The sequence below is a fragment of the Pithys albifrons genome, chromosome 1, assembly GCF_047495875.1.
Source record: "Pithys albifrons albifrons isolate INPA30051 chromosome 1, PitAlb_v1, whole genome shotgun sequence".
Classification (NCBI taxonomy): Eukaryota; Metazoa; Chordata; class Aves; order Passeriformes; family Thamnophilidae; genus Pithys; species Pithys albifrons.
In genome coordinates this window covers 295,392-318,603 of record NC_092458.1, presented here as the reverse complement: position 1 = coordinate 318,603, position 23,212 = coordinate 295,392, and the positions used below count along the sequence as shown (strand labels likewise).

Genomic DNA, 23,212 nt, shown 5'->3' with positions numbered 1-23,212 from the left:
GATAGTTTAGATTATCTTGCTTGATTGACACATAAGTCATCATTTTCCAGCTTTTCCCCAGAGCCAGGGTGCAGGAATTATCAAATAAGGGGTATTGAGTCATTATGGCAACTTCCTTCTGTGCTTGTCATCTCATTCTCACCTGATGAAATCTGTGTCCTGTTTCAAACTGTGGAGTGACCCAAGTGTATTGCCAGGAGATACTTTGTGTAAGGAGATGAATTATTTTACTTTCTGTGGAAGATATGGCACTTTCTAAATAGCAGTTTGTGAAAGAATTGAGGAGCAGCTTATACTTCAGAGAGGGATGAAAATTCCTGTCTTGTACGTGCATGGTTAAATATTTAATTAGCTATCTGAGGATGCTTGCTCTAGTTTATCTAATTTATAGAACTGAGCAGTAATTATTAAAAATAACATCAGAGTTTTCCAGTCTGCCCTTCCTAACTATTTTGAGTTCCATGTAAAAACAAATATAACCTCTCGAGTCATTGTAGATGTCCTAGATTTTCCTGCATATTTCTGATTTTGTAATTGCCTTTGTCTTTCCAGCTGCATTGTCTAGATTGGTAGTATTTCACTTACCAGCAGGGAAACTGGCAGAGAATTTTCATTCTTTCTAAACATTTTTGTTTAAGAGAAGATGCACTGAGCTGGGGACAGAGACCCAGGCCATGAGTTCACCTCTTCAACTGCACTCCAGCAAAAATATTTCCTGATTTGGCTGCTGAGTGAACATGAGACTGCCTCAGGTCAGGATACTTCTAGGAGAAGTAGTATGGGAATTTCAGGGTCATCTACACAGGTGCTCTACCCCATCTTGTCTACCACCTGTAAGAGCCTGGCATAGTCACAACAAATCAAAATGTACAAAATGTGTTGAAACAAGGGCAAAGGACAGGAGAGGTCTTCTAGCAGGTTTAATGTGCAAGTGCTCAGTCTGACTGAAGGCTCCTGTAGAACCCTTTGCAACATGTTCTCAAATCCTTTATCCCAGCTCACTGTTACTTCTGAACACTTCTCTTGATTTATATAAGTTAACCCAAATTTTGTAACAGAAAGTCTCAACAATCCGTTGGAAATTGTGTGATACATAATAAAACTCAGTTTTCAACACTTTGGCTGCTTTACATGTGTTGGCAGGTTTTGAAATTAAAGTGTGTGCATTTCAGTCAAACAACTTTCATAAAATACAGATGACAGCCAGAAACTTTGATTTTTCTTAATTTGCAGCACCAAAGTTGCATCTTTATGTAAACAGATAAATCCAACCACAGCACATTTAGTAGAATTTGTTGATCTCTGGCTCATCAAATTGAAAAGAAGCAGAGTGTGTATGTGAAGTGCACGTGCATAAGAGTGTGTTTATTATGCACTATCTACTGTTGTCAATATATGAAGTTGCATAGTAATTGTTAAAAAGGTTGCCATATGCTCACTAAAATATAAAAACAGGATTTTGCAACACTTCTAGATAATCCTGGACTTTGAGGTTGTCCTTTGTGTTCCTTGTTTCCACCAATGGGTAACTCAGAGCCGGTGCTCAATGCTTAAAGTAGCAGTGAAACTGGAGCTGTTGTGTTGCGAGGGGTTTTTCCTTTCAGTTTAACAGTAGCTCTAATAAAAATTCGCCTTGTGGTAGAGAAGATTTATACTGCAGTTACCCTGAACATGACATATCCAGCCTAAACCAATGAAGGAGAAATTCAGCTGTTGTCCAGCACAGTGACAATGCTGGCAAATCTGAAATATCTATTAAGCTGAAAATAAGCTCTAAGTTCCAAAAACTTTCTCCAGCAAATTCATACTGCTATTGCCCTCTGGCACCATATTTACCACATGGAAAGGGTACAAGTCCCTTCCTACTTAGCAGTGTTTTTTAAACATTAATGTAATAAGCAGGGCTGTATGCATCTCTCTTACCATCCTGAAAGACTTTTTGAGATTTCTCTGAATTGCGAAGAAAAATGAAAAGTTTGAGCTGATATTTGTGAATAAAGAAGAGCAGACCTTGCAAGAACTTGTGTGTTTACTGAAAATCAAATTTCAAATAAAAATAAAACTTTAATTGGAAATACATTGAAATATATTTTAAAATAATTTTCATTGTTTCAAAAGGCTAAAAAGGAGCAAGAGCTTAACCTTTCTAACCCTCAATGTTCACGTGGGCTTGCCAGTATTTTCTAATAGAAAATGTCACACAAAAATGTTTCTGCCTGTTGGGATGTTAGACTGCAACTGAGTTCTGATGTGCTGATCACAGATGATTTTTTGTCACATTTGCTCGTGTGAAACCTGTTGAGAAGGCTTGTCCCACTTTCCTAACTTTCCACACTGGTTGAAAGAATCAACCAGTTTGGGTCAAGTGTTGTTAGGGCAATATAATTAGGACAGTGAAACAGTTGGTGTTTTTCTAGAGAGCTTGGAGAGCAGATAGCCCAGGATTTTAGACTTTCTGAAGATAGTTCTGTCATTACATTGGCTGCAGAAGTGGCTGGAAGTTTCCCTTTACACCAGGGAGCAGCCTGGTAGGAAGAGTTGTCGCACCTACTGCTGGGACGTGAATGTGATGTGAAATGAAGAAGGACAAATGCAGCTTCTGCAGACTGGACAAGAGCTGCCCCTTTGGGCTATTTGCAGTTGTAGTAGAAGTACTGATAATACCTGTACGACTTCTACGTATGAAGCAACTGTAACTCACCTTTGCCTGTGTTTCTTCTTTCCCAGTGTCCGTTTCCTTGCTTGGGATGGCACAGTCCATCCAGGGCAATGTTATTCCCCTAACCTGTTAGCACAGCTGTTTTCTTGCAGTGCTTGGCTAAATGGTTGCCTTGCTTTGCTCAAAGCAATAACCCTCTAATACTCCTCTCTCCACTCCAGAGGGAGCACTCTTTCACTGAACAGCAGAGGTGTGGGGGCCACTGCAGCTCATCTGAGAGAGGCTGTGGGTCCTGTGAGCAGAGGCAGTGCTTCCATACCTTCCCTGCCGAGGTCTCCAGCACTCAGTGCACGCAGCATGACTGCGGATTACAGCAGGGTAAGTACAGAGAGGTAGAGCTGACACCAAACAAGACGACTTGGCTGGTATCTGCCCCGTTAAATCAATTTGCAGCCCAGTAAGAACAAGTCTGACAGAGATGATCTTATTTCTTCCTTAATTCTGCTGGGACCAGTGAAGATCTCTGCCAGAACAGAATTTGCCGTACACTGTCAGTGATGTGGTTTTTGGTTTGGCATTCGTTTCTGTTCTATTTAAAAATTGCTGTTGATGTCCAGTATTACATAATAGCTTACAGACCCTGAACTGCAAGGCACAAGGAGTGGGAATAAGCATTTTTGACACTTCAGGGCCTTAACTTATTGCTATGAACTAAGGACAGAACTTTCAGGCATGCAGGGTCCAATATACTCCCACTGACTTCTAAGGGAAATTTTGCAAATCCAGCACTTGCAGAAAATCAGGCAAACTGATTTTAATTTTTTTTTTATTTGGACTCTGAGTCCTGCATAAATGACAACATGTGTTAGACACGTTATCAGATGATTCCTCTCACCTGCTATTAGGCCTGGGATGTACGTGGCCATACTTGAGGTAGGCTTGCCTTCTTGGCTGCTTTGTAACCAGCAGAAGGATGTGGCTCATCTATTCAGAGCAGACAATCCTTCATTCCCAGACAACCTGCCTGTTGCCAACCATCTCCTCCTGGCCATGGACAGAGATGCCCATCCACAACTCAATTCAGTCACCCTTGTTGAGAACTCAGGATTGTACTCTTCTGTTGTTCTAAGTTGTCGTGACTGAAGTTTACAAGGGAAGCAAAATTTATGGTCAGAGCATTTTACCATTAGTGTTTGGGAAAAAGTAGATGAGTGTTTAGTTCAGGGCCATGTTAAATGCATGAATTTTCTTTTCAGCTTCCAAATACTTGGTCTACTATGTGGTCTTTCATAATAAAAAATAAGTCAGTATATATGAGGGGCAGATTTGGGAGATGTAAATAAATCACTAGTTGTTTTATTTATATTCTTGTTGGCATATAGAGTGACTTGTTTTCAAACACATTAGATTTGTTTGAAAAATTAATTTAGACAAAGTTATGTTATTAGATATTTTTTACAGAAGTGCAAAAAGTCATAATGATATCAAACATATTGGTTTTATTTAAGGGGTTATACTGACATAATTGAATTAGTTCAAGTCCATTTTGTTCTACCCTAGCTGAAATCATTATGCTGGTATAAAATCCATAGGGATATTTTTTTTGGTTTCGGTTGGGGTTTTTTTTAATATCTGAGATAAGTGAACTTTAATAGATTTGAATGTTTCAGTTTCCTGCTCTCACTCCTGATGTGCTGCTCTGATTCTTCAGCTGTAAATTTAGAGTGTAAACATGAATTGCAGCTTCATTCAAATTTTATACATGATCAGTGCTAAGTGAAGCAGATTAGATTGGAATCTAAATATGTTCAGTAATAGACTGGATGCTAAAGGAGCTTAGGAGTTCTGGGATCTAAGAGAAAGTATGCTCTTATAGAGTGATAGTGAATAAGCTCATTTTTTTGTATTTATTGTATGTGCCTTTTTTTTTATTGTGCAGGACACTGGCTTAGAAAATGGCATGATTATTCCAGCAAGTGAAAGTGTACCTGAAGATTTAGTAAAGAAGCACTGTAGGAAAGCATCTGAAACACCTTCCATTGCAGTTTCTAGGGTATCTTTGTCATCAGGCAAGTATTAAGTTCTTTCCTTCTTTCTCCCAGCCCTTATTATCAGGGGATTATTCCTGTTCTTATGACTCTGCTCCTTTTGTTTTTAAAGCACTTTGAAAGACTAGGTGTAAGTTTCATAAATTTCTTCATATCCATTCTGAAAATGCTTCCCTTTTATTTACCAAGTTCATAACACAAGTTTTACACTCACAGAATGGTAATCCTAACCACAGTAATGTTGCCACAATGTGAGTATTAGGTAAGTCACATGCTCAGAATCGTTGTAAGATTTAATTCCCAATTGCTCATTGTTAAATCACTCTGTGTGCTCACCTGTATAAAACACTACCTATGTGCAATCTGTATTTACTGCTACTCTGCTGCTGCCATTACATTTCATACCCTCTTTGCTCAGAGGCAAATTCCGGAAACAAAGAGTGATCAGAGTACAAGCCCCTTACAGACTTCATGTCATTTTATTGTTAAATGTGATGCACTGAACCAGTCAATCAATCTGTAATTTACCTCATTTCATTGGAGGCTGTTGGGTGAAAATGGCTTACAGAGGAAAGTGCTGTCACAGCCACTTTGTAGCAGCAGGTGGAGATGCTTTTCCCCCATCTGAAATAGGAGACAGGAGCACCCTGCACTTTTCTGCTTCTCCCAGGCACTCGGTCATTTCCTACAGGGCTAAGGGAGCGGGTTTGGATTTGCAGGTTTCTCTCTGAAACACAGCATGACTTGCTTTATTGTACCTGAATTTAGCCCAAAGCAGAAACCTAGTGTTGTATCCCACAGAGCTAATCAAAGGAGGTGATGCTCTTTACCATAGATATTTCAGCTTGAAAGCACCAGAGTTTCTTTGAGAACATTGTACAGTGCAATTCCAGGCAGAGGTGTTACAGATGGCTGCTTCTTCATAAAGTGAAAATTCTCCTGTTCCTGCTACCTTATAAAATAAAGGGTTTATTGGTAGATAAGAACTGACCTTATGTTACTGAAGCAGACTGATACTGAGCAAAATTGTAGTTAACTTGGGAATGGGCCTCAGACTCATCACTGTCTCCTTGTTGGCAGATGTCAAAGGACATTTAGCTCAGGAGAGTGACCTTTTCTGTCAGGCAGACCTTTCCTGACCAGGTAGAAGATGAACAGTTAAAAACTTTTCAGATTCCTACCTGCAGGATCTTAAAATATTCTTTTCCCCCTCTTTCTTCCCAAATACACTGAAACAGTCACACAAAAGATTTCTATGGGAAGGACTAAGAAATTCTTTCTCCAAGACACCCATGTCCTGTGCATATAGAGTGGATGAGAGACCTGTAGGACTGAAAGGAACTGCAGGAGCTCTTGAGACTTGTTTGCTTCCTCCTAATTTCTGCACAAGTAGCACAATTAATCCCAGAAGTACTTTCAGTGTCCATCTGTGTCCCAGTTGATGGATTCTGAAGCAGATGCTGGGAACAATTTGGTGGTGGGAAATGTAATAAGCACTGTGAGCACTGGGATGGCAAGTTTTGCAATATTCCAGGCTGTCAGGCCTACAGAGAAAGTCAAAAGCTTGATCTGTAGTACCACAGGCAATTGCAGCAGATAAACAGTGCAGGGGGAAAATTATTGCCCAAAAGGCTGAACAGCAACAGAAAGTATATTTCTCCATTTATCATATTCTTGTTCAGCAGTCAGTTTTTGACAGCTAACTATAGTTCTGATGGTTTTTTCTTAAAAAAAGTTGGGTTTGGAACAATATTTGTATGGAAGATGAAATGGAATATTTTGGTACAAATTATAGTAAAAACTTTAACTGTTTTTATTTTCCAGACCGTAGCCGATCTGAGATAGATCTGTGTGAATCCTTCTCTGAAGGAAATGAGGATACTCTGAGCGTAAGAAGCAAATCTGTACCTAGTGCCTTAGATCAGGAACTGGTGAGTTATAAATATGTAAATATTTATGTGGTGGGAATTCTGTTCGTTTAGAATTACAAAATCAGCACTGGATGTATATCTATATAAAATATGGGTAATCCAGAACATTTTTCAGGGATATATATTGAATTTTTATACAGCATAATTTTCTGAGTTATGGTCCCAGTTTGTTATAATTTGCTGAGTTTTTGAGGTGAAAGAAATCTAGCCTAACAATAAATTCCAGGCACTGAATTACACATGCTCTAAAGTTCTGTTAATTCATACTTTCATAGTTTTTAATTTTGCTGCTGAGAAATTCTATACTGTAAAGGCTTTAATCTTTGTCTACCTTGGTTTTCCCCTTATCTGTACTTTTAGCAAATGAAGGCCCAGCTTTCTGTTCTGCCATCGTTGCTTTCCTCTTCTTCCTGCTGACTCCTCCACACACCTTCATGCTGTTTTCTGTGTATTCTATGGACGGATTTTTCTGCACACAACTTCCCTCTCCTCTTATGCACAAATCCAAGACAGATGATTTGCAGGTGTCCATCAGTGCTATAAAAAAAATCCAAACTAGTTAAATATGCATGAGGGGGAAGAAAGAGTGATGTAAATAGTTCTTCATCTAATCATAGTTGATTCTAAAATTTCCAAATATGTGTTTGTAGCTTATGCATTTTGTCTCCTGTCATAGTCCTTCCCTACCATCTGCTCTTTTCAGAGGAGCATTGGACATGGGAAATCTTTCCTCTCCTTGTAGAGTTTGATACTTGCATCTTGGTGGAAAACCACATGTTGGGATTTCCATCTGTTTCTTAGATTATTAGCAGTCAGCAAATTTGCCTGCAGCATTGCTTCGAGTTTGTCTTTAAGGAATTAACAAAAGCCCTTTGTGGGTGTCAGAGGTCAGTGCAAGAAAAAAATTAAAAAATAAATGGTTTATTTTTAAATTGTAGTAAAGGAAAGGAATTTCTTCTTTATTAAAATGCTGGGAAAATATTGCAGAAGAAAAGCATAAAATAAGAAAATACAGACTTCAATTACCGTTATATCAGTTCTCTGCTCTAATTGTACACGGTGATAGTTAGTGCTCAGGTATTTCTCTGAGGCAAATGACAGAGATGACAAGTTCAGACAGGTTTTCTGTTCTTTGATTTTTGTTTTCCTCTTACTCAAAGGTATTGGGTGTGTTTTCCCTGCTTGGGGTTGTTGTTTTGGTTTTTTTTTAATTTTCCTTTCATGCTGACTCCGAATGAAATTTCTGATTGTACTCAGCAACTCTCCAGCTCCTTTGTTAGCAGAGAAGACCTCTCTTGTGGCATAACCTTGATTTAGTAGCTTCAGGGTCTGTGAGAGAGCAAATTCTTCTTTATAATTCATTCATAAAAGGATTACAGGTCTCTGATTCTACCCTTATCCTCCCTTTCTCTGCCTTATGAAATGAATTGATTGCGTTCATCAGCTTTAGTGTCACCATATTTTATTATGGTAGTTTGACTCACAGGAGTCCTTCAGAGTCTTGTCCTATATTCATTATGGATGCAGTGTTTTGAGATAAAAGCTGTATTCCTGCTGGAATTTAGTTTGATGCTTGATACAAGAGATAAAGAGATTTGATGAAGGTAGAAACAGCTCCTGCAGCTTGAGGAAAGTTATACCTCCTTTCCTGCTGACTGATGGAGCCAGCTGAGGCCCTTCAGTCTCTTGTTCCTGGACGCTGGGAGCTGACAGCAGCAGTGTGGGGGATGCCACATATCAATAGGCTATTCAGATGGCTGGGATTCATCACCTGAAAGGATGGGAAAAGGCTTTTATCAGCTTTGCTCCCACCTTTATCAGGATTACCCACTACATATACAGAGAAATCAGCTGGAAAGTTGAACTGATATTTTGTGTCTCCAACTTCCTATTGCTTTCTGTAGTTTATAGGGAAAACTCCCCAAAGACCACGTGGTGTGGTAGGTGTTTATTTAGAAGCACAAAGAACCAGTTAAATCTAGTGTTGTGTTCAACTGTGAGAACCTCATCGAGAGAGGTGTATGTTGAATTCCTGACCAGCTGGTGTTCGTTACATGCTCAGCTGCTTTTTTGGAGGTAATTGGATGATGTGCATTTTATAACCCCCACTGGAGACCATGAGATTAATATCCTACTGGCTCTAATTTTAATAAGCTAATAACACGAACCAATTATGTAGTCACAGTTCTGTAACACCTCCTGAGAAACATAATCATCTTGGCTGAAAATGAATTAACAGTGTAGGTTTAACATTAACGATTTTTTTTTAAGTTTTAGATATCTGCTTGCAGGCAAAAAATTGGTAGTCAACTAACAGTCCTTAGGACTCTGTGAAGTTACTGTTAGTGTTTGAGTGTATAGACCTGAAACACCCCAGTCTGAAGATGTTGCCTTGCTTTTTTTCCTCTCCTGTATTTTACAATTCAGCATTAAAAATGTAAGATTTTTTATTTTAAAGTTCACTGGTATGCATACAGCAATGTAAAGGAAATAGTTTTGCATGTATTACCAGAACTGCTTCTTCCTGTTATATGGGCAAGAAAGACAATTTTGTATTCTTATTCCAAATTTAAAACTAGAGTACATTCATCTGAATTCTGAACTCAAAGAGGGAAGTAGAAATGAAGGGTGGACTGAGGTTACTTTTGGAGGATTCATCTCTCTGTCTACCTGCAATAGTTGGCTCTGTTGTGCCTGGCTCTCCATGGATTTTTCCTTTTATGTATTTATATATATTTCCTTTATATATTTGTAAATATCTGACTTTTTTTTTCTGTGGGGTGGTATCAGTGCCTTGAATAGTTTAGAAAGGTAAGAGACCAGCGGAGGAAACTCATGGGAAGAACATAAAGCTAAGAGAGGTGTTCACTTCAGTCTGTAAATCTCAGTCCCAAATAGGGATAGCTTGTCCTGATTTACCTCTTTCAATATTAACTACAATTACAGTTGCAAAATAGTAACAGAAGATTTTGCATCACTTTCATCTGGTTTCCTTTCAGATCAGTCACTGGAGCTGTGCTGGTTAGAAGGTGAACCAGCAGGGGAAATGAACTCACCACGAGAGAGATTATAAGTCAGAGCTAAAATTTAATAATAATATTACAATAACAACACTGATACACAAGGGAAATTGCTTTCAACTCACAATACCCCAGCAGTATAACCCAGTGTCCTGGGGCACAAACCCAAGGGGGTTTGTTTGCCCTTGTGCTGAGACCCCTGTGGCTCCCCCAAGTCCAGAGCAAAAGGAAAAGAAAAACCTGTTGGTGCAGGCGAGGGCTGTGGTCTGGGCGAGAGCGGGGATCTCCTGCTGTCGAGGTCCTGCTGCTGCTCTGGATCCGACGAGAAGGTCCTGAGGTCTTCTTACCCACCACTTATGTACCCTCAGGGAGCACTCAGTCCCTCCCCCTGGGCGGGGACTCACACAATGGGTGATTAACTCTGGGAGCCAGGGGTTGTTGAGCTGTTGATGGCCCATTAGCAGCTCCGCCCCCCTCAGGCTGGGTGTGAAGGTGATAATGGCTCCCTGGGCAGCTGCTGCTAATGGCCCATTGTCCTTGGGGAATGAATAGAGGGGGTGGAATACACAGGTTTGATCACCACCACACAGGGTTAGCTGGTCCCTCCAGCTGAACTAGGACATTATCCACCCCTTATTCCACTCCATCTAGTCATTCCCAAATTAACCCCCTTTTTACCTATACATATATATACACATGTATACAATGAAACATTACAAACTCTTCTCGCTCAAAATTAGGTCCCCTTGTGGTACACAACGTGTTTCTCCATCTTTTTGCATTACCCACCAAGTGCAACCAGGTCCTTGAGCAAAGACAATCCCTCGGATGGGTTTGCCTTTGTTTGAGGTGGGACTAACCCAAACAGTCTTTCCTAACATACCTCTCATATGGACCACAGGGACTTTATCTCCATCTACAGTATTCAAGAGTTCTGATTGGGCAGGGCCAGCTCGATTGATGGAGCCCCGGGTGTTGACCAACCAGGTGGCCTTTGCCAAATGCAGCTCCCAGTGTTTGAAAGTTCCCCCACCCAACGCCTTCAAGGTTGTTTTCAGCAGTCCATTACATCGCTCAACTTTCCCGGCAGCTGGAGCATGGTAGGGGATATGATACACCCACTCAATGCCGTGCTCTCTGGCCCAGGTGTCTATAAGGCTGTTCTTGAAGTGGGTGCCGTTGTCAGACTCTATTCTTTCTGGTGTGCCGTGTCTCCACAGGACTTGTTTCTCAAGGCCCAGGATGGTATTCCGGGCAGTGGCGTGAGATACGGGGTATGTCTCCAGCCATCCAGTGGTTGCCTCTACCATGGTCAGCACGTAGCGCTTGCCTTGGCGTGTTTGGGGAAGTGTGATGTAGTCAACTTGCCAGGCTTCCCCATACCTGTATTTCGACCACCGTCCACCATACCATAGAGGCTTCACCCGCTTGGCCTGCTTGATGGCAGCACATGTGTCACAGTCATGGATAACCTGTGAGACACTGTCCATGGTTAGATCCACCCCTCGGTCACGAGCCCATCTGTATGTTGCATCTCTGCCTTGATGACCAGAAGCATCATGGGCCCATCGGGCTAGAAACAATTCACCTTTATGCTGCCAATCCAGATCTACCTGAGAGACTTCAATCCTGGCAGCTCGATCCACCTGCTCGTTGTTACGATGCTCCTCATTAGCCCGGCTCTTGGGTACATGAGCATCTACGTGACGGACCTTCACACTCAGCTTCTCTACCCGGGCAGCGATGTCCTGCCACATCTCAGCCGCCCAGATGGGTTTCCCTTTGCGCTGCCAGCCGGCCTTTCTCCAGCGCTCCAGCCATCCCCACAGAGCATTGGCCACCATCCACGAGTCAGTGTAAAGGTAGAGTCTTGGCCACTTCTCTCGTTCAGCGATATCCAAAGCCAGCTGAACAGCTTTCAGCTCTGCGACCTGACTTGATCCACCTTGTCCTTCAGTTGCTTCTGCAACTCGACGTGTAGGACTCCATACAGCTGCTTTCCATTTCCGGCTTGTCCCTACAATGCGGCAGGAGCCATCTGTGAAGAGAGCATATCGCTTCTCCTCTTCTGGTAGCTGGTTATATGGTGGGGCCTCCTCAGCTCGTGTCACCTGCTCCTCTTCTTCTTCAGAGGACAATCCGAAACTCTCACCTTCCGGCCAGTTGGTGATGATTTCCAAAATCCCAGGGCGATTAGGATTCCCTATCCGGGTTCGCTGCGTGATCAGAGCGATCCACTTACTCCATGTGGCATCAGTGGCGTGATGGGTAGAAGGAGCTTTTCCTTTGAACATCCAGCCCAACACTGGTAGTCGGGGTGCCAGGATGAGCTGTGCCTCAGTGCCAATCACTTCTGAGGCAGCTCGAACTCCTTCATACGCTGCCAGGATCTCTTTCTCAGTTGGGGTGTAGCTGGCCTCAGATCCTTTGTATCCCCGACTCCAGAATCCCAGCGGTCGTCCTCGAGTCTCCCCAGGTACTTTCTGCCAGAGGCTCCAGGATGGGCCATTCTCCCCGGCTGCAGTGTAGAGCACATTCTTCACATCCTGTCCTGTCCTGACTGGCCCAAGGGCTACTGCATGGGTAATCTCCTGTTTAATCTGCTCAAAGGCTTGTTGTTGTTCAGGGCCCCACTGGAAATCATTTTTCTTCCGTGTCACAAGGTAGAGAGGGCTTACAATCTGACTGTACTCAGGGATATGCATCCTCCAAAAGCCCACGGCGCCTAGGAAAGCCTGAGTTTCCTTCTTGCTGGTCGGTGGGGACATAGCTGCTATTTTGTTGATCACCTCTGTTGGAATCTGACGACGCCCGTCTTGCCACTTCACTCCTAGGAACTGAATTTCCTGAGCAGGTCCCTTGACCTTACTTCGTTTAATGGCAAAACCAGCTCTTAGGAGAATCTGGATTATCTTCTTTCCTTTCTCATAAACCTCCCCTGCTGTGTTCCCCCATACAATGATGTCATCGATGTACTGTAGATGTTCTGGGGCCTCACCCTTTTCCAATGCAGTCTGGATCAGTCCATGGCAAATGGTGGGACTGTGTTTCCACCCCTGGGGCAGTCGATTCCAGGTGTACTGCACCCCCTTCCAGGTGAAAGCAAACTGCGGCCTGCACTCTGCTGCCAACGGAATGGAGAAAAAGGCATTGGCAATGTCGATGGTGGCATACCACTTGGCTGCCTTGGACTCCAGCTCATACTGAAGCTCCAGCATGTCCGGCACAGCGGCACTCAGGGGGGGTGTGACCTCATTGAGACCACGGTAATCCACCGTCAGCCTCCACTCTCCACTGGACTTTCGTACTGGCCATATGGGGCTATTAAAGGGTGAGTGAGTCTTGCTGACCACCCCTTGGCTCTCCAGCTCACGAATCATCTTGTGTATGGGGGTCACAGAGTCTCGGTCAGTGCGGTATTGCCGACGGTGCACTGTGGCTGTGGCCAGCGGTACCAATTGTTCTTCAACTTTCAGCAGTCCTACAGCAGAAGGGTCCTCTGAGAGGCCAGGCAAGGTGCTCAGCTGTCTGATTTCCTCTGTCTCCACAGCAGCTATGCCAAAGGCCCAACGCAGTCCCTTTGGGTCTTTGAAATATCCATTCCTCAGGTAGTCTATGCCAAGGATACATGGGGCTTCTGGACCAGTCACAATGGGGTGTCTATGCCATTCCTTGCCAGTCAAGCTGACTTCAGCTTCCAGTACAGTCAGCTGTTGGGATCCCCCTGTTACCCCAGAAATAGAGATGGATTCTGCCCCGACGTATCCTGATGGCATCAACGTGCATTGTGCGCCAGTGTCCACTAAAGCTTTGTATTTCTGTGGGTCTGATGAGCCAGGCCACCGAATCCACACAGTCCAATAAACCCGATTGTCCCTCTCCTCTACCTGGCTAGAGGCAGGGCCCCCCTAGTTCTGGTCATGGTATTCACTGCGCTCTCCCTGTGAATATGACCGGGAGGTTCCTTCAAGAGGATCGGGCATAACATCATCATTCCTATACTGTCTGGAGCCTTGCCCACGAGAGACCGGAGCAGCCTTCAACCTTAAAGAATTCCCTGTGTTAGTTGTGCCTCTTTGCAATTCACGTACCCGAGCTGCTAAGGAAGAGGTGGGTTTCCCATCCCACTTCCTCATATCTTCTCCATGCTCATGGAGGTAAAACCACAGATTGCCGCGTGGAGTGTACCCTTTCTCCTTAGCTGGAAGACGCCTGCTTCTGATGGCGGAGACTCTTGTTTGTTCTGGAGAGATATGGAAGAGTCCTTCCTTAATCTTCTCTTCCAGTTCAGCCAGTTTTGTTTCCACAGCTGAGACATGGGCTCGTAATGGAGCAGTGACAGTGTCTTCATAAATCCTGAGTTTGCTGACCAGTGCACCCACCTTGTCTTCTCCCTCTCTCCACTGCAATGTTGCAAGGTAGCGAGAATACATTTCTGGCCCAAGTCGTGCAAATTTTAACCACATCTGGGATGTGCACTGGACACCATCTGGACTTTTAGGGAATCTCTCATCCTCTGAAAAGATTATCTCCAGTACGGCTAATTCCCTTAAGCACCGGATACCTTGTTCCATCGTGTTCCACTGTCCTTGCTGTACGTGGAGGTCCTCCTTACAAAGATATCTCTCCCTCACGCTTGACAACAGTCGCCGCCAGAGGCTGAGAGTTTCCTGTCTCTTTCCAATGCCCTGATCAATGACAACATCTCGAGACAGGGATCCCAGCTGCCTTGCCTCACTCCCATCTAGAATTGTATCATTGGCTGCAGCATCCCAGATTCGAAGTAGCCAGGTCAAGATGGACTCGTTTGCCTGTCGTGTGAACTCTCTCCGGAGCTCACGCAGCTCTCCCAGGGATAGGGACCGGGTGATTATTTCTGGCTCCATTTCTTCTGCTTGAGATGAAGGTCCTGACTCTTCCTCGTCATGCACTATACGAACTGATTTGGTCTTTGATTTTCTTTTCTGGACAGGGGCAACTGCTATCGGTTTCTGTTGTCCTTCTGGCTCCTCCATGGTTTGTGTGGACATGGTGCTGGTTGATGTATCTCTCTTCCTCTCTGGCTCAGTCATGGTCTGGGTGGACATGGCGCTAGTTGATGTATCTCTCTTCCTCTCTGGCTCAGTCATGGTCTGGGTGGACATGGCGCTAGTTGATGTATCTCTCTTCCTCTCTGGCTCAGTCATGGTCTGGGTGGACATGGCGCCTGTGGATTTGCTCCTTTTCTCCTCCTCCTGATGATGCTGTACCACACCAAGCAGTGTGCGGTAGGCAGTGGCCAGGGCCCAGCAGGTTGCTGTGAGCTGCACATCTCTGGGACTACCAGAGCATCTTCCTTTCACATAGCTTAGCATTTTGGCAGGGTCCTGCAGTTGTTCCGGGGTGAATTTCCAGATCATTTGAGGAGAGAAGGTCTCCAAATACTGGCCCATATCTTCCCACTTCCCGTGCCACTCAACATCATCCACTCCCAGGGCAGGCCTCCAGCAAGTCTCCTTAGAGAGCCCAGTTCTGACCCTAAACATGGTGTATACAGTACAGAGGAGACAAAGCAACACTAACAGCAGGATTATGCTGTCCCTAACATCAAAAGGAAGCTCAATATTTTCAATGATTGTTGTAGCAGAGGTGAAAAGGTGGAAGTAACCATCTCCGCCTGTTTTCCCCACAGTCTGGGTGCTATTTTTAATGAGACCCCAGAGGTAACAACCCAAACCAGGACAGGCAGACCAGACTGAATATACATTCACAATGAAATTCATTGCTTCTGATGTTATGACAACATAAACATAGTATATTAATAAAGCAATTTTGATCCTTCTCCCTGGTATTAAAGAGAGCATCAAAACAGGCACATGGTTCCCCATGTGTCGAAATATGAACAGGCCCAGATACACCATCCACATGAATACATCAAGCAACATGGTAGTCAGGGAGTTTCTGTACCCAAATACACAAAATGAAATTGTAGTTCTGACTTCTCTCTCGTGCCCCACGTTGGGCGCCAAAAGATGTGCTGGTTAGAAGGTGAACCAGCAGGGGAAATGAACTCACCACGAGAGAGATTATAAGTCAGAGCTAAAATTTAATAATAATATTACAATAACAACACTGATACACAAGGGAAATTGCTTTCAACTCACAATACCCCAGCAGTATAACCCAGTGTCCTGGGGCACAAACCCAAGGGGGTTTGTTTGCCCTTGTGCTGAGACCCCTGTGGCTCCCCCAAGTCCAGAGCAAAAGGAAAAGAAAAACCTGTTGGTGCAGGCGAGGGCTGTGGTCTGGGCGAGAGCGGGGATCTCCTGCTGTCGAGGTCCTGCTGCTGCTCTGGATCCGACGAGAAGGTCCTGAGGTCTTCTTACCCACCACTTATGTACCCTCAGGGAGCACTCAGTCCCTCCCCCTGGGCGGGGACTCACACAATGGGTGATTAACTCTGGGAGCCAGGGGTTGTTGAGCTGTTGATGGCCCATTAGCAGCTCCGCCCCCCTCAGGCTGGGTGTGAAGTGATAATGGCTCCCTGGGCAGCTGCTGCTAATGGCCCATTGTCCTTGGGGAATGAATAGAGGGGGTGGAATACACAGGTTTGATCACCACCACACAGGGTTAGCTGGTCCCTCCAGCTGAACTAGGACAGGAGCAAAGGAGAACAGATGTAATAGCTGGTTTTATGCACACTAACAGCAAATGTACTGCAGATCTTTTGTGTAAACTGTGACAGTTCAACTCTCCAGCAACATTTCTTCCCTGCTCTGTGTTTCTTGGTTAGCATAGCAGTCTCTGAGAGCCCTGAATTTGAATACAGTACTTCTCTCTTTAGTTTCAAAGGGTGAGAGCAACTAAGCAGTAGCGGGTGAGGTAGGTCAAACTGTGAGATTTTTTAATAGCTGAAAAGCAGTTATAAGGAAGTTGAACGTTTGACCTCTGTTAAAACTAAAAGCAGAGTCTTTCTAAATATATGCCATAAAATATAAGGAAACACTCGAAATTTCTGTACTGCAGGATAATTGTCTGTTGACATTTTTTCCTGTAAGCAAAAGTTAAGACCCTTATTGGAACTATCAACCAGATCTTAAGTTTCTTTTTAGGTTTTACTGTATTGCTGTGTTTAAACAATAACTTTTTCTTCTGTATTTAAGTTAAAGATGTTACAGTTCAGTCTAGCTTATTAAAACTCAAGAACTTGGATGAAGCTGTGCAGTTACTGGGTTTTCTCCCTTTTTATTATCAATACAATACAGGAATTTAATTATTTTTAAAAATGCCCATCAGCTGGGTTTTTTGTTTACCCCTCAGATATATTCAGTGTGTATGATGGCAAGTTTTTTCCCTTGCAGTTTGACAATAACCCAGGGCTTTCCACACTGCCTGTTAAAGTGGGTCTGTGTTAATGATTATGTCTATGAAATTGTCTCATGTCACTGAAGATTATACTATGAAGGGTGCAAATGCAATGCAAATTGTGTGCTTGTTTATTTGTGTGACTGTGACTGTTACAAATGTGGATAATAATTGGGATACTGGATTTCTGGATTCTAAAAAATGTATCTTGTAAAAACACATAACGTGGACTGTGACCAATCAACTGTCTATGGGGTTTGGGCTGCACATGTCTTCAGGCAAACCAGCATCAATGATCCCCTGGCCCCTGAAACTGGACCTTAACTCTTGTTTCTTTTGTTAAGATTGTAAAAACTCTCACCATGTCCCTCTAAAATTTTCAAACCTGAATTCATGAATACAAACAGTAGCAAGCAGAATAAGGTACTTCACATGGGATTGTTAGCAGACACAGAAGTGCGGGTTTGTTTCTGTGCAGTTGTTTATCATGCAAAGATATCTGCCTCCAGAATAAGAAATGAAGTGTATGTGTGAAGTTTTACCCTTCCTGACCAACTGAACCCTGAAACTGTAACAGAGACTCTTCCACTTATGCTCTGTGCCTGTGCAAAGAGGTAGAAAATGGAAATCAAAAGTCCTCTAGAGAAGAGAATTTGCATGCATCCTGCACTGTCTTCCTAAAGTGGCAAACGTGAAACAAAACTAAGTGACAGAGGCTGACCAAATACAGAGCAGAACATGACAACTAAAATTCCTGTTTGTCATTTAGGATTATCTGGATGAGACAGAAGAAGATATTGATGCCATAATGGCCTCTCGTTTTTCAAGAAAACATGAACATATGACAACTGGATTATCAACAGTAAGATCTTGAGTAGAAAACATATGCTTTTTCCTTCCACAAAACACCATCTCTCCTCTAAAAAGGAATTTATCTTCATATCATGTAGCAGCAGATCATCTTTCATCTTATGCTTAAGAAACATCCTTTAACTTTTAGATAGATTTGTTATATTTTTAATGCCATTCAGAGCTAAAGTGCTGTTCTCTGCAGGGCATGGAAAGAGAAAGCTCTTTTTCATACTTATCAGCAGACTTCCTCACATGTTCAGGCTACCACTAAGCTTACATTTGGAGAAGGGAAAATATAGGTGTTTGTGGTAAGTGACTGCTCAGCTTTGCAGAGGAGCACTTTATCTCAATTTGATTGAAAAGAGAACAAGGCTGTGGTGGGATCTTCCATCTCAAACCACTTCCTGATTGTTCAGGTTCTTAGGACACAAATACTTGTCTGTGTGTTTGCATTCATACCACTTCCTTGGCATCACTGTCCATCTGCCAAATCAGCTTCTCCCATTCTTTATGACATGATTGCTATGCTACCCACATCTGGAAAGTATTTCTTTACTGTGGGAAGGAAGATGTTTGGGGATTTGGGTTGGTGTAAATAAAAGCATATCTGCACTTTCAGGTTGTAACAGGTGCTTTTGAGGTGCAAGAAAATTAGAATAAGAAGTCTCATGCTGTTTTTTATGCAGTCTGTTATTCACTGGGACAGAAAATGCATGACAAAAGTAGCCTTTAACATGTCTAGTTTATTACTACCTGCTGTATACCTCAGTTTTGGGGATCTGTGGGCAACTGATAGTATTTTCAAAGAAGTCACAGAGTCCTCTGTGGCCACTCTTCACCATGATTTGTATATAATAGCTCTAAACAGCATATAGAGTACCAGAAAACTGCAACAAATTCTAGGTAAAATGTGAATCTTTAAGAGGATGAAGAGAGATAATGATTCTGTATATTAAAAGGGAAGAGAAAATTTGGTCTGTGACAATAACCAATTAACTGTCCTTTCTAGATTGCATCAATGTTAATCCTCATGCAGGCAGGGCCCAGGGAATCCCCAGTGAAGTTCTTGATCCTGAAGAGGTGGAGTGGCTGAATCCAAGCTTGGCTCACATGGGGAGGAGAAAGGGCTGAGAATATTACTGTCACAAAGCATTATGATGTCTTAGATCTGACCATTTCCAGACCAGTTTTCCATCTGATTTGCATAGTTCACAGAAACAGACACAACAGAGACGTGCTGCTCTTCACACCAAATCAGCCTTGAGCACGTGTATCCTGTTGATAGTGGTCTAATTAGACCCTCTCAGCCAAGGCTGACTATGACTCACAGCCTCCCATGGATTTTATACACAGAATAATGTTTATTTCCTCTGGATATGGACAGGAGGGTTGCAGGTGCCTAAGTGCTTTCTCTATTTAAGCCACTAACTGAGGAACTGCATTTAGCCATCCTTCCCTCTGTGCTGTAGGCAGTGTTCTGCCTGTGTGCTGGGGTTTGTCCTTTGCTGTAGATCTCCCTTTGACCTTTTTCTTAAGCAGAGTGCAGCTTTTCCAGTGGTGTAGGTTTGAGGTAATTGCACATCTCAGTGCTCTCATTTCTCCTTATTCACCATGACATGATATTTAATGTCACTTCATGCTCTGTTAATGGCAAAGTTGAGGAGGGAAAGTTGCTTCTCTCTGTGAGAGCAGGTCAAATTTACAAGTTTGTTTTATTTCCCTTAAGTGTGTTATTATCTACTAACATTGCCCCATCTCTCGTGTTTTGTGCCTTCAGTCTGATCGTTTTAAGCCTTTTCATGAGGTTATCTCTCAAGTGACTGTGTACTATTAAGTCACATTCAACTAACATTATTAATGAACAGTAGAGTCAAACTGCATGGGTTTTATTTTTTTCCTTTCTTTCTTCAAATCTGAGAATTTATAGTAAGTATAGCTAGTCTAGCCACAAGCATTTGAGGAAAAGGAAGAAATATTACAGAGAGTAAAAGACTCTTGAAATCTACCTTCAATATGAGTGAGCAAATATGGAAGTGGAAAGTGACATTGAAGTGAAACTGTATCTCAGAATTAGGAGTATTTTTCTTTGAGTTTTCCCAATACTGATACATGAACTATGTATTTATTTTTCCCTGTATCCTTCACTGATTTCTTTCCTCAGCGTATTCATGTGGTGTTGTCAAGACTCATCACATCAGTAAGAATAAATGGTTCCAGTTCTTTACTGCAGCAATAAGAAATGGTGCAAAACCAACACAGTTCTTAGTGAGATACAAAAATAAGGCTCTGCATCCTTAATATGTGGCTGTTGTTTAGTACTTACTGGAATATATTTCTCAAGGATTTAACATTTAGCTTATGTAATAGTGTAAATGCTGTAGAGCAGGGTCTTGAGGGAGGATGGGGGCAGAGAGTAAGGTATATAAATTCTTTGATTAAATTTGTGTAATTTTCTTTGTGGTTTGTAAACAATTCAAAAATCACATTTGCATAAAATCTAGGTTCAGAAATCATCTAATTGTTTAGGACTTTCTAATTGTTGGGTTTTTTTCCAAATCGTTTATCCCTGACTGCCTGTTTATCTGATGATCTAGAAAAGAACTTATTTGGATTCAGTAGAGAACCAATCATCCACCTCCTTGTGTTGCCATAACATTGGCTTTTTTTCTCAAGTGGGCATACAAATTGTTGCAGGGACAGTTTAGGCATTTTGTAGCACATACTCAACTGTTGAGTTTACTAACAGTGTCCGAGGATACTCATTTTCATGCATGGGGTTGGTCTCTTCTCCCAGGCACTCAGCAATAGGACAAGGGGGCACGATGGGCTCAAGCTCTGCCAGGGGAAATTTAAGTTGGAGATCAGAAAAAAGTTCTTTCCAGAGAGAGTAATCAGGCATTGGAATGGGCTGCCCAGAGAGGGGGTGGATTCCCCATCCCTGGAGGTTTTTAAATGCAGATTGGCCGTGGCACTGAGTGCCATGATCTGGTAAATGGACTGGAGTTGGACCAAGGGTTGGACTTGATGATCTCGGAGGTCTTTTCCAACCCAATCCATTCTATGATTCCAACAGCAGAAATGTATAAATGGTAAAGATTGGAATGTGGCTCAAATCATGTTAGGAATAGAAGGAAATATGACACATCTGTTGGTGTGTGTTGATAATTTTCTGGCAATTTTAACCAGCCCTGTTTGTGAAATTTTAGCCAATTATAAAAAGGAATAAAAGAAAAAGCATTTTACTTTTTTATTTTTTTAAATTAGGGATAAAGAAGACATTAAAACTACCCTTGTTTTGCTGTTCATTATTCCTACATGGTGTATGAAGTTATCTTTTTGGGTAATCATTGCTTATGTAAATAATGTTTTTCCATGTCTGTTGTTGTTTACTACACTGACATAGAACTGTTTATCCCTCCAGCCTTCTGTGCTGCAGGGCCCTTTGCCAAAATGTTTGCAGAGCTGGGGTTTGCCACAGACAAATTCTTTCCGTGTGGCTCTTTCCCTTGACTGTGCTCTTCCCTGAGGCTGGTAAGGAAGGAGGTAGATCAAGATATACTTTCCCTTGAGGTCCTTGGTGAGATTTCTAGTTCCTGCTCTAGAAAGTAGAGGGAAAATATTTCCCCCAATAATAATTAATTACTGTACTTTTCCTTGAGAGTGACATGTTTCAACATTTTTGTACATTTGTCATCTATGCTTGTGAACTCCACAGAGAAACTGCAATTTCTTACAGAGTCTGCAAATATAGGAATGCTTATTAGCTTTTTACTAGCTCCAGGGAGGATTGACTTCATGCACATGTAAATGAGAACAAATCCAAATATCATCTAATATGAATCCAAATCTGCTGAGTTGGTAGTCTAAAATATAACTTGTTTATTTTCATACAGAGTGTGTTTCTTTTCTATTTAATTACTCTGAACCACACATCCTTCAATACTAGAAGTATATGGAAAACACAGCATTTCTCTGGTTTGGTGACATCCTTTTTCTTCCTTTCTCACTATGACTTTGCACTACAAACTTCCTTTACCTGTCTATCTAGGTAAAGATTTCTCACTGCACTTATTCTTTCTTATTGCTGCAATCTAATGTTCTTTTCTCTTGATCTTTTTGCACTGACTTCTTTAAAGAACTCCCCAGAAGGCTCTGACAGAAAGTGGACATATTTAAATGTGCCCGAAACAGACGGTGATACTGTGAGTTCTCCTGAATCCTCTGCTTAACTTCTAAGGTTTCCCTCTCTTTTCTCCCTTTTTGTTGAAGACTGTTACCTGTGTGTCTTGCAAGGTTCCTATGTGTTAGAATTTAGATGGTTTATCCATGGTTCTGAGCAATCTTGCTCAATAATTCAAAAGAAAATGTGCATCAGATTTCTCAAATGCTTTTGGTTCTGGCAGTGTGCATATTGTTTGGATTTTCTTTAAAAAATACTCACTTCTTCCCTAATTGTAAACTTTTGGGAAATTAATTCTTCATGGCAACACTCTACATCTTATTAGTGTGAAGAAAAAGGGATTGAGGGGTGATAAATTATGTTGTAGTGGAAATTTTTGTGGGATTATTGATTAACTTTTTTGGCTTTACAAAAATTACAGAAATGGTGGGTTTGGTATTTCACTCATTCTTTCAGAATTGCTAATGAGAAGTGGGTTTCCCTTTAAACAAACATGGGAACATCCTTGTAAATTTTTCTAAGAGTTCTGTCAGCAGTGGTCTTATGAGACTCAGTAAAAATTAGGTGACCAGCTGAGCCAGAGAGGGGATGATTTTTTTTTTCTGCTTGGAACTTGTGAGCTTACAGTTTACATAGCCTGTCTGTTCTTTGGTTCAGACATTTTTTAAAAGGTGGTAATTAATATTTAGATTTGAGTCCTGTATGTAAAAATATCCTATCTAGAGATTTAAACTGTTATTTACTGTAGTTCTTATTCCCTTTTACATCAAATTTTGGTATTTCTATGATATGTCTGTTTTCATAGCAAGTCCTAACAAGTGTGATAACATTGTAAGGCTGTAGCTTTATGAAGAAAGCAGATTCTGGAAAAGAGTAACGTGTTTCAACCTCTAAGACCTTTTCTCTCCCCTTCCAGACCAGCATTAACAGCATGCTGAGTGTATACAGTGAAACTGGTGACTATGGCAACGTGAAGGTCAGCGGTGAAATCCTTCTCAGTATCAACTACATCTACAAAACAGGTGCCCTCAACATCCTGGTGAAGTGTTGCAGAAATCTGGCCATTGGAGATGAGAAGAAGCAAAGGACAGATCCGTAAGCACAGAGAAAAATTTCTTTAGACTCTGCTAGGGGTGTCACAGGATCCAGTTGTTACCACCCAGCATTTAGGGAATGGT

The 23,212-nt window shown here is 42.2% G+C and overlaps 1 protein-coding gene across 1 annotated transcript in view; it reads left to right on the top strand.

Annotated features, from left to right (window-relative positions):
• Nucleotides 1-23,212, top strand: part of SYTL5 (synaptotagmin like 5) — an 88,909-nt gene that overhangs the window by 49,273 nt on the left and 16,424 nt on the right. The window contains exons 7-11 of the mRNA XM_071553334.1: nucleotides 2,881-3,037; nucleotides 4,599-4,728; nucleotides 6,532-6,638; nucleotides 17,772-17,864; nucleotides 22,951-23,129. Coding sequence (XP_071409435.1) covers nucleotides 2,881-3,037; nucleotides 4,599-4,728; nucleotides 6,532-6,638; nucleotides 17,772-17,864; nucleotides 22,951-23,129 — 666 coding nt within the window. The remainder of the gene's footprint in view (nucleotides 1-2,880; nucleotides 3,038-4,598; nucleotides 4,729-6,531; nucleotides 6,639-17,771; nucleotides 17,865-22,950; nucleotides 23,130-23,212) is intronic.